Below are 17,197 nucleotides of genomic sequence, written 5' to 3'. Positions count from 1 at the left end.
CCTAGTTAGGAACTGAATTGTTTGGGTTAAATTTAACAGAATTTTTAAAAGATCACAATTTGGGATAAAATACCTGTTATTCTTTGCTTCTTTGTATAACATATTGTTTTGGTTTATGGAAAGTCCCACCAAAGCAGACAGTTCCTGTGGCTCCCAGAACTCGAACTTCTCATGAAGAAGCCCTCCTTGAAGTGATTCATGGCCAGAATCAACCAAGCCGAGTAAACTCTCAGATACAGGAAGAAGAACCAAGAGAACAGACATTAGGAAGAATTCCAGGTAGTGCTGAATATTCCATCATAGTCTCAAGTGAACAGAAAGCTCAATTACACCTGACTGATAATGAGATATTGTAGTGGAGCCTTGTCAGATGCACTCTTTGAAGAATGATATTTCAACCTTTTTCTCATATCCGGAATAATTCACACATACTTAGATGAGCACAGAAACACAGAAGGTGCCAAATGAGTTTTATATGTATATTGGAGAATATAAAAGAAGCTTCTTTAGATCGCACGTTGTTTCTCATTGCGAGCATCACTGTTCTGAGATAGTTCAACACAATTTTAAGACAATCCCCTTCCCTTCTCCTAATAATATTTCTGAGCGAGGAAATGCGATGGGGAGGAAATGAATTTTTACCGTATTTCAGCAGTCCCCAACCTTTTTGGCTTTGAATTCTGGCAGTGTGGCAGGGGTAGGGGATGGTTTCATGGATGTAACCCTATCCTGTGAATATGCAAATAAAGCTTTGTGTACTTTCCTACTGCTTGTGTGGCTCGTTTTCAAATAGATGTGATGACTCCCCCAGACGATTCCACAGATACCTCCCTAGATGTCAGCTCAGGGGAGGATGAACCAGTTCTTGGCACATCAGGAACTGAATTAATTGATGGCTTCAAGCAGCTGTCTGGAAGGGATTTGGCTGATGCTCCAGCTGAGGAAAACATGCAGTTGCAGATTATCAGTGAGGAGGAGGAGGAGGAACTGCCTTCTGCACTTGATCCAAAAACATGCAGAGCAGAGAAAAGGCAGAAGCAGAGAAGGTCAGCCAGACTACTCGAGAGGAGAAAGCCTTGTCCTTCTTGATGGGCTGCCCTGGAAGCTAGCTACTTAGCACAGCAGACAGAGGGAGGAGTTGCTAGGAACAATGTGTTTGTTTCCTAGCTGTGTGTTTTCTGCCTTGATTTGAATTGTGTATTGGAAACTGGACTTTTCTTGACTCGTGAGCTCTCTTGTGTTATAGATTTAAATTTGCCTGGAGAATTTATTTTGTTTGAGAAACTTTCAGGTGCTTTGTGGACTCTTTGGCCATTGCTCTCTGGACTAACATTGGTCTGCTTGTGGCTGGACTTAATTGGGACAATTCTGGTTTTTTTGGTGAAGGGAACTGCTGGGAAATATTAATAAACTCACTAAACCACAGTTACATGTGTGTGTGAGTGAGCAGGGCAGCACAACAAGTCGCCAATTGGTCCTGGTCCTTGGCCTGGCAGTTGGGGAGCCTTGCCGTATGTTTAAAGGAACCAACCTGCTTCATAGGAATTGAGAGATGCAATTATTTCCATTTTGAATATTTCTCCGTTTCTGAAGTACAATTCTTGTCTTGAAAAATAAATGCAAAATATGTTTATTAGGGAATAGTGCCTGTGAAAATAAATATTTTTGTCAGATTTATTTAAAATTATAGCTTAATATATAAGATAGATAGAATTGTGTAAAGCTAATGTGGTCCAGAAATACACTGATTTGTGTGCTTTTACTGTAAATTTGAATGATTAGCTTCCTCCATGAATTTATCTAGTTTTTTTTAAAAACTTAATACAGTGTAATGTCCTGAATTTTGTGAGATGCAGTTATGAAAATAGAGATAGGGTGCAAGCCTAGTGGCTACATTCAGCTTCCTACCAAATAGAATTTGGGGGAGATTTCATTTGAACAGTCTCATAGAGATAGATGCAGAAAATGTTGAATTAAATAATTTGTCAAAAATGGGGCAAGTTATTACAGTGTTGTTCCCTAAGTTGAATTGACGAAGAAGGAAACTTCATCTGCATTCTTAATTTATTTTAGGAACCCAACAGAGGCAACTCTTTTCCCGTCTCCAGATTGAGCCAGGCACTGAAGACATATTACAAAAAACTGAAGGTTAGTTGTGGCTGGTATTTTTAAGCATTATCTTATATTTTTATACTCTTAGAAAAAAACTGCATTTCTTTTCTGAATTTTTTTAGTAGATAAAATTCCTGCTGCAGCAGGAATTATCAGTCCAACTTCTTATGAAACTTTTATTTATTTTATTTACTTATTTTACTTATAGCTTTGCAGAAAGAACACCATATTGTTACTGTTGGGCTTTGCTGTGTTATAACACTTATTATTTCTTTAGGGCTCCTGTGTTAAGAAGCTGCAGAATCCTTGGTTGTTTGAATAGCTTTGTCTGTTAAGCAGAGAGTAGTTTGCCACTTTTTTGATGATCGGTAGTCATGATTTATCTTTATTGAGTAGCTTTTTGCTTACTCTCCATTTACAGTATGTTGTTGATTTCAAGGCTCTATGAGACATCTGCCATTTTCTCTGATTTAGATTATTATGACTTGGAATCAGTGATCCACACAGATACAAGATCATTTATTTTGAAGAAGCCAAAGCTGTCTGAGGAGGTCACCATACCCAGAAATCTGGAAGTTGGGAACAAAACTACAGATGCCTTACAGGCACTTTCAGGACGGCTCATTCAGACACGGTAAAAAAAAAATCACTCCTTTTAGTTCAATAGAGAAATAAACTTGGAAACTGGGCAAATTCATACTGCATATCTAAATAGTGAATTTGGTCATTGCTTGCCTTAACTGTGAAGGTAGCACACTTTATAGAGAGACAAAGAGATTGTGGTAGACTTATTTCATATGTTTCCTTAAGTCCCTGATTAATCTATCTATGCCAGTAATTCACGTACTATAGTGTGTTGCACAAAATGAATATTAGGTTCCAGAACTAAGGACTGGTGGTTGTGGTTTTTGCTCTGTATGCAGTGAAATATTTTCAGTCTCTTCTAATTCTGTAGCTCAGAAGAATTTTCTGCCCTCAGAGATAGGTGGTTGGATGGATGATTCTACTAGTCATAACTTTTCTAGTCAAGAAGCATGCTCAGAACAGAATTATGAAGAGTGGATAGACTTCCTTCTTTGCCCAAACTGAGGATATGAGACGCAAGTGTCATTTCCCTTTTAAGGATGTTGTACATTTTGGAGGGAAGTAGTTTAATCCATGAAATCTTTTAGGGCCTTAAAAAGTATTTTATAAATAATTATGTTGTATTGATTGCACGAATTATGTTTGATTGATTATATGTCATCAAGTCATTTTCAACTTGAATTGTTGGTATCAATTACCATTCCTTTGATCTTGTTTCAGTAACTTAAACAATTCTTTATTGTTTTGTTATAGAGAGCAGCTTATGCTGTCAGAGAAGCCTGCTAGTCCCAAGTTCATAGTCACTTTGGATGGAGTCCCCAGCCCTCCTGGGTACTTATCCGATCAAGAGGAGGAAGAACTGAATCTTATGGAGGGAGTTAGGCCTATTCCATCCAAAACAACAGGCAGCAAGGGATTAAGAAACCTTCGCACACAACAGATGCACATTATATCCAGACAGCTGGACAGCACAGATGGTAACACTCTCATCCTCATTGATAAGGTCTTTATGGTAACTTGATTGCAAAATATCTTGGGGCAAGTGAAAATTAAACTACAGGCAGGAATGCAAAGACTAATATCTTAAGCCAAATTTCTTAGGATATATTATTTTTTTACACAACGTTTTAAGTTTAAAAGAACATAGATTTCATTTATCTCTTCTGCCTGATTGTAATTAGAACTCCACACACTATGGCACATGGGAAAAGAGACGATGACCTTCCCTTGCTGAAGGGAGATTGAAAGCCTAAGGCCAGACTCTGCTTCTATACTCCTTATCTCAAGAATTAAGTAGCAGGATCTTGTTATTGCCTAGGTTTTGGCTGTTTTTTGAGATCTAATACGTCTCTTCTCATCCTCAACCTCATTATGGATGAACACAAACCTGCTTGTATTAATGAGACCTTCGCCAGCAAGGAGGTTGATATATTCATCTTAGGGTTTTGCCCAGCCAGATTTCAGTGGTTGCATCAGCCATGAATCTATGTTAGAGGAGGAGAAATGGATTGTCATCAGGATTACTCTGCAGATGACAAGATACATTGTCCTGCAGATAACTGGATATGAGGTGCTTTTAGTGAGTTAAGCTTTCGCTGCTATGCATCTTCCCTATCTAAGTTGCTTAACTGCATCATCAGGATAATAACAGTGACTCCCTAGACTTCTGGCCTTGGGATATTTTAAATTGAGTTTATTAAGAAGCAGTGATGCAGTTCATGAGTTTCATGGCCACCATGACAATTATGGACTTGTTCTTGGAATTATGGGCCCAACATCCATATGTGTTAGATCTGATTTTTGTCTGAACAAATGAACCTGATCTGATGTGGGGGAATTCTCTGTCAATTCTTTTCATGGTCAGCTTACTTGAGGAAGACCATGAAGGAATTTGTTGGTGCTGTGGATCTGCAGGGAGGAGGGATGTATTTGATAAGGTTATTCCAGAAGCCTAATGGTCCCTATTGATTTCCAAAGGGCACTTAGGAAGTTTTCCAAAGTGCTGGTGGACAGTTCTACTGAGTGCCTTGCTGAGCTCTGGAATAAAGGGTTAATTGTGGTACCTGACAGGATTCTTCCTAAGTGGCCTCTCTATGACCATTGATCCAAGGAATTTCCTTGGTTTACTGAGGAACTCCAGGCAAGGGGTATGGGACATCATTGGTGGTTCTGGTTGATGTTCCTCGGTGGGAACAAGGGAGAGAGGAATATGAGTCTAGTGATCCTGCTTGATCCCTCAATAGTTTTTAGATCCTGCTTGATCTCTCTCAATAGTTTTTCATGTAATAGGCTATGGTATCCTCACAATCTATTCAAGAGATTGTGAGGGGCACTACTTTGCGGTGGTTTTTTTTCCTAAGCAGTTATTATCCTGCTTCAGGTTTCAATCATAAACAGACGTTTGCCCGAAGAGTTTGCTTTTAATAGGAACATGCAGAAGAATAGTCCAAATCCGAATCAGAGTTCCAAGAGTCAGGTCAATGTTGTCAGCCATCTAGAGGTCAGAGGTTCAAGGTTTCGTAAACAGGATTCATAGGAATCTTATAAAAGAGATCAGACATTGTTTCCAGCAAAGGGAGGGTAAATCAGAGCTGCTTCTTTAATCAGGTTGGAACCAGCTGTCACTAATCAAGAGATTTATTCCCTTGCTTGGCAAGCATCCTCATAGAAATCTCTGCTCTGCTTTGTTCTCCTCTCTACTAACTGGATATGGGGGCTATGAGGTATTACATCATCCTCATCTGACTGCTCCAGTTGTCCTGGTGGTGCATATATTTGATCAGACTCATGTGATTCCTTGGCTTGGTGTCTCCTGAGACATTTCAGAGGTTGAGCTAGAGCAGCTTCTTCAGATTCAGACTGGGTCATGACAGATAGTTTCACTCAGTCAGTGGTAAAGGGCAGAGAGAAGTCAAGTCTGCTGGAGTAGGTTAGCCATCAGCCTGAGATGAAATATTATCAGTGTACAGATGGTACCCAGTAATATATCTCTACCCGTCTGAGCAGGAAATGTGCCAGAACCCCTGGCCCTATGCCTAGAACTTGTAAGGAGGTAGATAAAATGAATCCTAGCAAGATACAATGTCTCTGTGGATTCTTAAAAGTCAGCTTTTTCCAGACATAGTCCATCAATGCCTCTTGATATAATTTTATTCCCACACACCAAGCTTGCTCACAATCTGGACATTCTCCTGAACTCATGGTCCCTGCTTGAACAGCTAGTTCAAGAGGTTATAGGTGTGGGGACGCAGAATTACATCTTGTATATGAGTAGCAGCCATTTCTGGAACACAAAGTTTTGTTTTTGATCACTTACTCCCTTGTTACCTCATGGCTAGGTTAGTGTAATTTGCATGGGGCTACTCCTGAAAATCATTCAGAAACTTTAGCTGTTTCAGCATGCAGCAACCTGAGTAATAATGTGAGTACATATCTAGCCTGTACCACAAAGCTATGCTGGTTAGTCAGCATCTGCATATAATTCAAGATACTGGTTATCTTTAAAGCCCTATGTAGCTCAGAGCTTAAATATCTCCAAGACTACCTTTTCTGAGGGGTCATTGATGCTCTCTGAGTTGGTTGTTTTCTTGCAGATGTTTCACTAGCCAAACTTTGCAAATATTTCATTACCCAATCAATGCTGATGTGCAGTGATGATGTTACCTGGTTTGGGTAATTAAATATCTGCAAGAAAACAACCAAGCTCAGAAAGCATCAAGGAACCCTCATTTCAAAGAGCCCTGGTGGCAGTGTTAGAATGTAGTATTGTAAACTAACCTCACACAGCCTGGAGTTTGATATTGATGGGCTCAAGGTTGACTCAGCCTTCCATCCTTCCGAGGTTAATAAAATGGAGGCAATATGCTGACATTGTAAACAGCTCAGAGAGTGCTGTAAAACACTATGGAGAGGTATATAAGTCTAAGTGCTAATACTATTGCTAATTCAACCCTGAGCTATATTTTCCTTTATTGGTACTACCTTATCTGAACTGAATCTGTTCATTTAATAAGATCTAAAAGGAGCCTAAACTTGAGTGAATGCCATCTATGGGGACCTTGGCCTCTGGAAGCCTTAGATATTCAAATCACCATCTCCTTATTGCATTTTTGAAGACTTCTGAAAACATAGTTGCTTGGAGAGACATTTGGGGTTTGTTGGCCTCCTGAGGCAAAGCAGATAGGAATCATAACTAGATGAGCTAATTCTACTTTATTCTGGAGCTACAATTTTGCCCAGTTTAGCAAGGGCAAACTTTCCCACATACAGTTACAAGGACACTTGAAGATACTGCTCCTCAAATCAGGGCCATGTCGTTTATTTTGTTATGTTACCAGTAGTCCTTGCTTAATGACCCCAACTGGTACCAGAATTTCCATTGCTAAGAGAGCTAGATGCTAGGCAAAACATCACTTGACAAAATTGCTTAACAACAGAAGCTTTGGTAGTCCAGGTTGCAGTCATTAGGCCAGGACCTCATGCTTCTCCTGCCTCTCTCTACCTCAATTCGCCCACATATCCCCCCCATCTCTGCCCTTTTGGCCATTCTATGTTCCACTGCCCTGCTGCCATCTTTGTTGCCCTGTGCCCTACTGCCTCTGCTACCCTGGTTTCCACTGCCCCTTTCATCTCTTGTTACCCTGCGCTCCACCATTCCCAACTGACTCTTGTCTTCTTCCTCCACTGCTAAAGAGGTGTGTCTGGTGTGGTCTGGTCTGGCAAAGCAGCTGCTAGTCATGTGAGGCTTTCTTTCAAAGGCATCAGAAGGCTTCATGGGGCCTTAGGAAGGCTTCATGGGGCTTTGGGAAGAAGGTCTTATGGGTGCAGCAGCTGCCTTATGAAGGGCTAGGCCAGACATGCCTGCTCAAGAAATGGAGGAAGAAGATGGAGAAGGTCTGCTGGGGATGATGGAGCTCCAGGCGGCAAGGGCTGCAGGAATGGTGGAAGGTAGGTCAGCAGGGGTGACAGACTGCAGGGCTGCCTAAAAGGACAGAAATGGGGAGGGGAAAGATAACTGGGGAGAAGTTGAAGCAGACCTGGCAGTTGTAAATTAAAGCTGACTATCAAAGCCCCCAAATTTTTGTCATGTAACTGCGGAGATGCTGCAACAGTCACATCTTCAAGGACTGGGGTGTAAGTACCATTTGTTCAGGGCCATCATAACTTTGAACAGGTCCTGAACAGATGGTTGTTCAGTGAGACTACTTTAAAAGTTTTAATATTATGTTGCTGCTACTTAGCTGCTCAAGGTCTTTGGAACTGAAAGATAAAGATTCTATTTGATGTGGCTTTCAGACAGTTCTAGAGAATGAAATTTATGAAATATTTGAGTATAACAGTAATAATTAAGGTTTAAACAATTACTGACATTCTTTATCCTCCATTCTACTGTTTCTACCACCAGTGCTATGAGAAAATGTAGGTAATAAAGAAACAACATTCCATTGTCTTTCATACTTATATTTTCATCATGAATTTCTGAAAAACAGACTAACATGTAATTGGCCATTTTGATGAAGTAGCATTTATCATATTCTGAATATAAAAGAATCTACAGCAACAAATATGAATCACAATATTGGCTCTGCACATAAAGCACACTTCATTAGTCATTCTTAGTAGTAGTTTAGGGATTCTGTAAAAAGGATGGGAAGGACCAGTTAATGAACAAACATGAAGATTTTATTTTGAAATTCTGTTTTAGTTGTTGAAATATCTTTCAGCCAGTTCTGAAATAAAATTTGATTGCTGTTTGGTGGTGAAGTAAGGATTTGTTGTGAAAATATGTCTGAATCCTGTGTAACCCTAGAATGACTGACTGATTGACTGACTGACTGACTGACTGAATTTACAGCATATATATAGCTGCCCATCTTTCAACCAATTGTGGATGTTCTTGGTTCAATTAATTTGGGAGTTATACAAATTGCTTAGTGGCAAACGTATTCTGTCTTTGTGGATATTTTCACTTTTATGAATTTCCTTCTAAATTCTGTATATCTATATAGTTGTTTTGATCAAAGCTCTCTTCTACAATCCAGATGTCTAACTTTGCTTCTTTGGCTATTCTTCACAGTAGAGATGGACGAAATAGGCATCTTACAGAAGATGGAGAAAGTACCCGAGCGCTGCAAATACTGGCCTGCCTGCAAAAATGGAGATGAATGTGCCTTCCATCATCCTACACTTCCATGCAAGTAAGTGGCACTGAATTTCTCAATGGAGTTTCACCAAACTTGCCTTCCTAGCTTTCAGGCACACGGATTCGTGCAAAAAAAGTTTTGTTGCATCACTAGCACCAATGAGGAGGAGATGTTTGTGTTAAAACTGAATTTCATTGCCATGGATCATGGCTGCAGCCAGTAGCTAAAAGGATAAACAGGGATTGGAGGATAATTGGTCATTATCTATATGTATCTTCCAAAGTTTTATCAAGATGTTACCGAATATTTCTCATTACTAGGCATAAACAATTTGACTTGAATTGACAGGTAGTCACTACTATGCTTGCTACATAAGGGAAAACAAACTGACAGGGGGATTTGCACTGTGTTAGTTCCCCAGCATTACATCAACGGACATCTTAAACAAGGCCAAAACAAGATTGGAAATTCTGAACCTAGAGTGTTAAATTCTTTTCCAGGAAAAGATGGATGTTTATCTATTTATGTTAGGCACGTTTTGTGGAAAGTTGTGGAAAGGAGCCTAGAGCTGTGCCAGGTTCTTGAAATTTAAAAGTGATAAAGATTTTCCACTGTGACTCTCCTGCATTGTGGGAAGAGTTCAGATGGAAGAGAGACCTGAGCACTATTTTGGCAATCAATGCTGAGTGACCCTAACCCATTTGATGGAACTCTGGATGTAAGGATAATTACCACATTTGATGATGATGGTGATGATGGTGATAATAATAATAATAATAATAATAATAATAATAATAATAATAATAATAATAATAATAATATAATTTGGAAGGAACCTTGGAGGCCATCGAAACTGTGCAATTATGGATGAAACATGTAATAGTGATACCCATTGTCATCGGGGCACTGGGAACTATGTCCAAAAACTTTGTAAAATACATCAAGAAATTGCAGCTTCCTACAACAACTCCAGCAAAGCTACAAAAAAAGGGCTACTCGGAACATCTTACATTTTAAGGAGATACCTGGTTGATACTTAGGATGCTGGCAGCAACCCGTGTCAACCATTAGTGCCAGTCAATTTGAGTGTTCAGTTGACTGAGTTTCATGTTTTGTGAGTAAACGTTTTATAATAATTATGAAGTTGGAAGGGACCTTGGAGGTCTTCTAGTCCAACCCCCTACTCAGGCAGGAAACCTTATACCATTTCAGACAAATGGCTGTCCAGTCTCTTCTTAAAAACTTCCAGTATAGGAGCATTCACCGCTTCTGGAGGACAGGTTGTTCCATCGATTAATTGTTCTAAATTTTTCCTTAGTTCTAGGTTGCTTTGTGGCAACTGCTGTCATGTCACTCCCTAGTCCTATTTTATGGAGCTTAGTGCTAATATAAGGAATAAAAGAAAGCTAATGCCCTAAGAGCTTATGGTCTAAATTTCAACAAAGGTTTATCAGAGAGAAGTGTGAGCAGCAAGATACCAGGTTGTGTGAGGGGAAAAGACTTGGCATGATTTTTATTTGAGTAAAAGATAGGAGTTCAGACAGATTTTTATTTTGTTAAAGCATTTATCTTTAAGTAATTTGAACAATCAGCGATCAATCATTAATTTCTCTCTATTTCTGTGTTGGAAGGATGGGGTGAAAATGCAGTTAATGCTGTCATTGTGTATGTGTATGTTTTTACCTGTGAACCTCGTTCTAGGGAATTGCTGAATATCCAAAGGCAGTGCAGCCTCTTTTTTACCATTCTTACACTGAAACTTTTGGAAATGTTTACAGTCTTCATTTTCTTTCATTTTTCATGGCTGTGCCTGATATGTTTCAGATTAGTGATAGGTTGCCTGCTCTCCATTGTTTAATCTGGGAAATCAAATTCATTTATCATAAATGTGAAGATTCTTTTCTTTTTTCCACACATTGGTGAGGGACTTTATGATATAATTGGGTACTTATTTATTTATCAAATATCGAAACTGCCCATCTTCCTCACAGAGGGACTCTGGGTGGTACACAAATAACTTCAACAAAATCCAAAGCCCTTGAGAACCCTTTGGGCCTTTGGTGGGGGTTTTTGGGTCATTTGGGACTTGGAGATTTTCTTTATGCATGCACACATAGAACAATCAAACTATACATTTTGGGTTAACCTCTATATATGGGAACGTTTTCTGCTGCTTTGATTTTTTTCTCTGACTTCTATCCAATTTTAATCAAAATATTTGGAGCTTGAGGCTTTTTTTTTAAATCCCCACTGATATCTTTTGTGGCTTGACTTGAACCTGAAAATCCTATTTTCATGTTTTCTCATGTAAAACTGTACATCAGTAAACATAAGCAATTTTGAAAGGGTGAATCTTGTCAAGCTCGTTCCGAAGGAATAATAAGTATTTTAATTCATATTTCAGAGTCTTTCCAAGCTGTAAGTTTGCTGACAAATGTTTATTCATCCATCCAAACTGTAAATATGATGCCAAATGTACCAAATCAGATTGTCCTTATACTCATGCCAGTCGACGGGCACCGCTACCACCTCCTAAACAAGGCAAGATTTTCTTAATATTTTTTAAAAAATGACCTTGCTTAGAATATGCCAGTGACAGCAAACTCAAATCCAAAGGTTCATTGATCTTTATAATAGCTAGTTGTATTGTTAAAATAATCTGCTGCCTAAGAACAGCCACTCAATTCCAGTTGGTTGTGAGCTGTCTGGTCATATCTAGTATGGCCAAAAGGAGCGATGGATGAGTCCAGTTTCAATGCCTTGCTCATCAAATACTGACCCTAACTTGGAATAGGGCATAATGGAAACCCCACTTTCTTCATTTGCTGCAGTGTGATGGGGCCAGCTTCAGTCCTCAGCAAGAATTGCTCTGTATGCATGGAATGCTAGGATTCCTCCCTTTCTAAAGCAATTTCGGGCACAGCATTATTCATGCTACCCTTTCTCATGACTTACTCATAAAACTGGCAGAAATTATTATTATTTACTTTGGGGATATCACAGCAGTTCTTACTGAATGCCATAATTACCTCCTACTCTGCCAGTGGCTAGGTCAAAATTCAGTACCTTCAGCTATATGATTTTCCCATAAGTATACATTGGGAATTGTAAGAGCCACCAATTAAAATTACACACATATATGACAATATTCACGATTCTTTAATTAAATATTTAACTAAATGTAAAGCTTTGGAATACCTTAGGAATAACTGTTTCTTTCTCATTAATAGTTTCAGCTCCAGCCCCACCACCAACTACTTCTACCAGCCAGCTTTGCCGCTTTTTCCCTGCATGTAAGAAAATGGAATGTCCTTTCTACCATCCCAAAGTAAGTGTCATAGATTGAGAGGTGTGTGTGTGTTTGTGTGTGTGTGTGTGTATGCTGCTCAAAAAAATTAAGGGAACACAATATAAGACATCCTACTATTAAATACAGTACATTGTGTTGTTTAAGTGGTCCCTTTATTTTTTTGAGCAGCATATATATATATATAAAGGTAAAGGTTCCCCCGCAAATGTGTGCTAGTCGTTTCCAACTCTAGGGGCTGGTGCTCATCTCCGTTTCAAAGCTGAAGAGCCAGCGCTTGTCCGAGGACGTCTCCGTGGTCATGTGGCCGGCAAGACTAGATGCCAAAGGCGCATGGAACGCTGTTCCCACCGTAGTAGTCCCTATTTTTCTACTTGCATTTTTACGTGCTTTCGAACTGCTAGGTTGGCAGAAGCTGGGACGAGTAACAGGCGCTCACTCTGTTACGCGGCACTTGGGATTCAACCCGCCAAACTGCTGACCTTCTGATCGACAAGCTCAGCGTCCTAACCCACTGAGCCACCACATCCATATGTGTGTGTGTGTGTGTGTGTGTGTGTGTTTGTGTGTGTGTGTGTGTGTGTGTGGAGAGAGAGAGAGACAGAGACAGAGAGAGACAGAGAGGGGGGGGGAGAGAATTGGAGATGTAGGCTAAAATATCTGCTGTTTTCTCTTAGAAATTTCATTTTGAACCCAGGGCATTTTATATAAAATAGCATATTTACTGAGTATATATACATGTTTGCATGTTTCTCTTGTCTGCACACTGAAAATCTGTAAGAAATAGATAGGACAGTAAAGGAAAATGGGCGATGAAACCCTGGAAGAATGATCCAAACAGAATACAAATGGACAATATGCACATAAGACATGAAATACACAAGACAGAGCAATCTGTGGGGAGAGGAAAGTTTTGCTGGTGGTGATGAAAGATATATTAAGTATGGGAAAGAGAAGAGATACATGAAACATTAGTCTGTGTATTAATACCTGAGTTTACAGTTTATATATAACATGCAGGATTTTGGTAACGAAGACTGGAATCTGGACCAGGAAACCAAGGTGGTATTCTGTGTTTAGAAAAACTGGCAAACATAATAAGCAATAGCAATTTATGTTAGCTTGTAACAACCTAGGCAAAATTCTATTGTTTGGTATTCTGTTATACAGAATTTTTCCTTTAGGACAACATATTTCCCATAAAATTTACATTTTTCAAATTCAGCATTCAAGTACTTCAAGTAATACAGTTTTATGTTAAACTGTAGGATTTGCATATTAGCATTTGTAGCTTCAGTGATGACTTTCGCATATGAATGCACAATCAGTGATACCACAAATAGAAGTTTGCATCAAACTTATTTGATCTGACCTAGGAGTTAACTTTAAAAAAAAAATCACAAAAATTTTCCAACTTTGGTTCAGTTGACTCAGTTTAGATACTACCACTACTACTACTACTACTACTACTACTACTACTACTAATAATAATAATAATAATAATAATAATAATAATAATAATAATAATAGAAGAGTTGGAAGGGACCTTGGAGGTCTTCTAGTCCAACTCCCTGCTCAGGTAGGAAACCAAATGGTTGTCCAGTCTCTTCTTAAAAACCTCCAGTGTTGGAGCATTCACAACTTCTGGAGGCAGGTTGTTCCACTGACTAATTGTTGTAACTGACAGGAAATTTCTCCTTAGTTCTAGGGTGCTTCTCTCTTTGGTTAGTTTCCATTCATTGCTTCTTGTCCTGCCTTCAGGTGGTTTGGAGAATAGCTTGCCTCCCTCTTCTTTATGGCAACCCTGAGATATTGAAACATTGCTATCATGTCACCCCTCGTTCTTCTCTTCATTAAACTAGACATACCCAATTCTAGCAACCATTTTTCATATGTTTTAGCCCTCAGTCCCCTAATCATTTTTGTTGCTCTTCTCTGTATTCTTTCTAGAGTCTGAACATTAACCATTGATTACTTGAATTACGTGAATGATCCCATTGGACAATTACATATTTTTAAAAGAAAAAGCATATACTAATAAATTAAAATGAGCCAAATTTAATTCTTGCAAGTTTTTAAGCCTTTCATTTATCTTGTTAGCACTGCAGGTTTAACACACATTGTACCAGAGTGGACTGCCCATTCTACCACCCTGCTGTTTCTGTACCACCACGTCATGCCTTGAAATGGACCCGAACACAAACTAGGTAACTGCTTCTTTTTACTAACTGTAATTACATCTCTTAATAGAACATGAAAATGTACAGTCAGGGATAAAACCTATGTAACTTCAGTTCTTTAATGTTTGCTGAACAATGTATACTTGAAACTTTCAATTTTGACACATTTGAAAGATGATTTTTAAGAATACCATTGAAATGAGAGAATGCTTGCTAATTTTCTCTATTTGTCTTTCAGTGAATAATCAGAGATCGTCATTCAATTTTCCTTATTGTACTATGATGGTGGCAGTATGCTGGCTGATGGTAAAAGAGGCTGTAAAAGTTTACCACCTACTCCAGACTTTGAATATGTTTTGTTTCATAAAATGAAATTGATTACACACTTGAAATATGTAATTTTCAACTGTTGTATATTTAATAACTGGTTTTACATATTTTTACTGTAAAATTGACTGTAGGAAAGAGGAAATTTGCTTTAATCCTTAATTAAAATACCAAGACAAGCTTTTTGTTCTACATATGTTGGCCTATTGTCGTTTTTACTACTGAAAAAGTAATTTTTTTCCCTTGAAAAATAGGTCGTAAGCTATATAGAATAGCTCATAGGTGCTCTTAGGAGAATGTCTTTTTTGGAAAGTTCTCTTTTCATAGGAAATGACAGGCAGCATTCTCTTCCCACAGACTCTTCTCTTGACTTTTCATTTCTTAACTTAGTGACTATATTCCGAACAGAAATCAGTATGAAGGCTAAAAGCAATCCTTTCTCATGGAACTGTATTTCAAATCATGAGTTAAAACTGGATAATTAAGACTGCAGTCCTTTGGGTCCTGGGCAGGTATTCCAGGGACTGTATGATGCATAGATTGTCACTGACTAATGGTATAGAAAAGGCTCCAACCTTGGAAATAGCGATTAGTATAACTCATTGCCTTTACTTGTTCCCCCAAAAAAGCTCTGTCCAGTATCCTAAAGGGTCCCCAAGTCCCAAACTGATGTTTTGTAACCTTTGATATGGTACAAATATATTCCCAATTAGCTATAGTCGTTAACAGAAGGAAATCCCTACACTTCGCCTTTTTGATTTATTGCCAGTAAGTTCTCACTGCTTCTTCAGTTAAAGCAGCTATGTGTAGTACTGATATTTTTCAGACCTAAGGTACAAATAGGTGATTTGTTCCAGAGGCTGTGGGAGTGCACAGTCCTCCAGGCTATTGTATTCCCTTAGTTGCAGTTTATCAAAAGCTCCATGTTGCATCCATACTCAGTTTTAGATATGGGTAAAATGAATGGTAATTCCCATGAGAGATGCAACATGAGGCCACTAAAAATGTATACATTCTATCAGGCTTATTATACAGCATTAGAAAGTACACCTATTGGAGGTTTTTGAAATCTCACTGACCAAAATTCTGTTGGGCTCTTTGATTATAGCATTAAAAAATTAAACAGTAACATTAATGCATTTTAAATTACGTTCATTGTAGTTTTTACTGGGCCAGGGCATTGTGTGACATTGGGTTGTGTACCTTGTATTCAACTGTTACTACCTAGGTGTGAGACAGGTTTTTTTTTAATTTGTTTCTATAAATAATTTGGGTTTTTAATGATTCTAAGCTGTCCAGTCAATTAGCTGATAATTAAATGAGTTTGAAGAGCTCTGCCCTATAAAAAGCATGTGTTGGTTACTACTATTGAGTACCATCACAAGTTTGTAGATGTAAATCATATCCCAATGAAGAGAGCTATCCATACACCTCAGAAAAAAGGTTGTCAACACTTGTGAGGCTGGAAAGGGTCACAAATTCATTGTCATGTATTTTGGCTCCATCAGGCCACTGTTAGGCAGATAATATATAAATGGAGAAAATGCTATGCCACTGTTACTCATTCCACTAGCTGTCCAATACAATCCACCCCAAGAGAAGGATGATACAATATTCTGGGAAAGTTGTAGAGTAATCCAGATCAGTGAGAGAAATTTGCAGGACACCATAAAAACAAACCCCCCAAAAGAATAATGTGTTTTGGAGGATACCAAGGAGGAAACTACCGCTTTTCACTGCTACTTGTTTTAAGACCACGTTGCTAATTGTGCAGGATCGTAGAACAATGGATGGCTTACTCAAATGTAGAATGTTTTGGCATCAATGAGGAATTTATGTTTGTAAAAAAATAAAAAACCCTACATTTTAACAAAAGAACCTCACCTGGCTCATGAAGCGTAGTGATGGCAATATCATGATTTGGGGCTTCTTTGCAGCTTCAGGAGCTGGACAGCTCATAATTGATGAGCAAATAATTTTGGGACCATAATGTATCAATAAAATGTACAGGTGAAGCATAAGCAAATGTGTATCGTGCAGCAGAACTATAGTCCCCCACACACAAATCTTTGAATGAACAGCTGAAGCTGAAGACATTCTCTTCGTTGGAATGGTTGTCAAAGCCCTGGCCTTAATCCAACTGCATTGTTATGGTAGTAGTGCTCAAAAATATCAACAACTTCTGCCAATGTGCAGAAGTTATTAAGAGATTCAAAAAAATGTTTGGTTGACCCACTCCTGCTAAAATATATGCCACCAATTGCTATAAAAAATTCCAGCAAAGGGAATAAATGTTAGTTGACTGTTCAATGAAACCATGCCAGAGTACTCTGGTTTGGGAGTGTGTGTGTGTTAATTTAACTAGAATCTTTTTTGCTATTAATGTCATTTGATGAAGTTCAAATGACATGGTAGATCACACTTCTACAGACCTATGGATAATTTTAAAGGGCTTCTTTCTCCATTATACATTGCCACATTATCACATTTATCTTGCTTCCTCTGGGAAAAAAAATCCAATTTCACATAAAAGTATTGCTCAA

The 17,197-nt window shown here is 38.5% G+C and overlaps 1 protein-coding gene across 3 annotated transcripts in view; it reads left to right on the top strand.

The window, feature by feature from the left end:
• Positions 1-14,850, top strand: part of ZC3H14 (zinc finger CCCH-type containing 14) — a 36,135-nt gene extending 21,285 nt beyond the window's left edge. The window contains exons 9-17 of one of the 3 annotated variants that reach the window (XM_083348891.1): positions 124-279; positions 2,074-2,148; positions 2,587-2,746; positions 3,451-3,674; positions 8,777-8,894; positions 11,245-11,381; positions 12,071-12,168; positions 14,248-14,354; positions 14,566-14,850. In XM_083348891.1, the coding sequence (XP_083205017.1) occupies positions 124-279; positions 2,074-2,148; positions 2,587-2,746; positions 3,451-3,674; positions 8,777-8,894; positions 11,245-11,381; positions 12,071-12,168; positions 14,248-14,354; positions 14,566-14,572 (1,082 nt within the window). In that variant the 3' untranslated portion in view covers positions 14,573-14,850. Of the gene's footprint in view, positions 1-123; positions 280-2,073; positions 2,149-2,586; positions 2,747-3,450; positions 3,710-8,773; positions 8,895-11,244; positions 11,382-12,070; positions 12,169-14,247; positions 14,355-14,565 lie in introns of those variants that run through there. The other 2 variants (XM_083348890.1, XR_014490761.1) reach the window with 2 other exon arrangements.
• Positions 14,851-17,197: the final 2,347 nt, after the last annotated feature.

This window comes from Vipera ursinii (assembly GCF_947247035.1).
Source record: "Vipera ursinii genome assembly, chromosome: 1".
Taxonomy (NCBI): domain Eukaryota; kingdom Metazoa; phylum Chordata; class Lepidosauria; order Squamata; family Viperidae; genus Vipera; species Vipera ursinii.
This window is presented reverse-complemented; position numbering and strand designations above follow the sequence as displayed.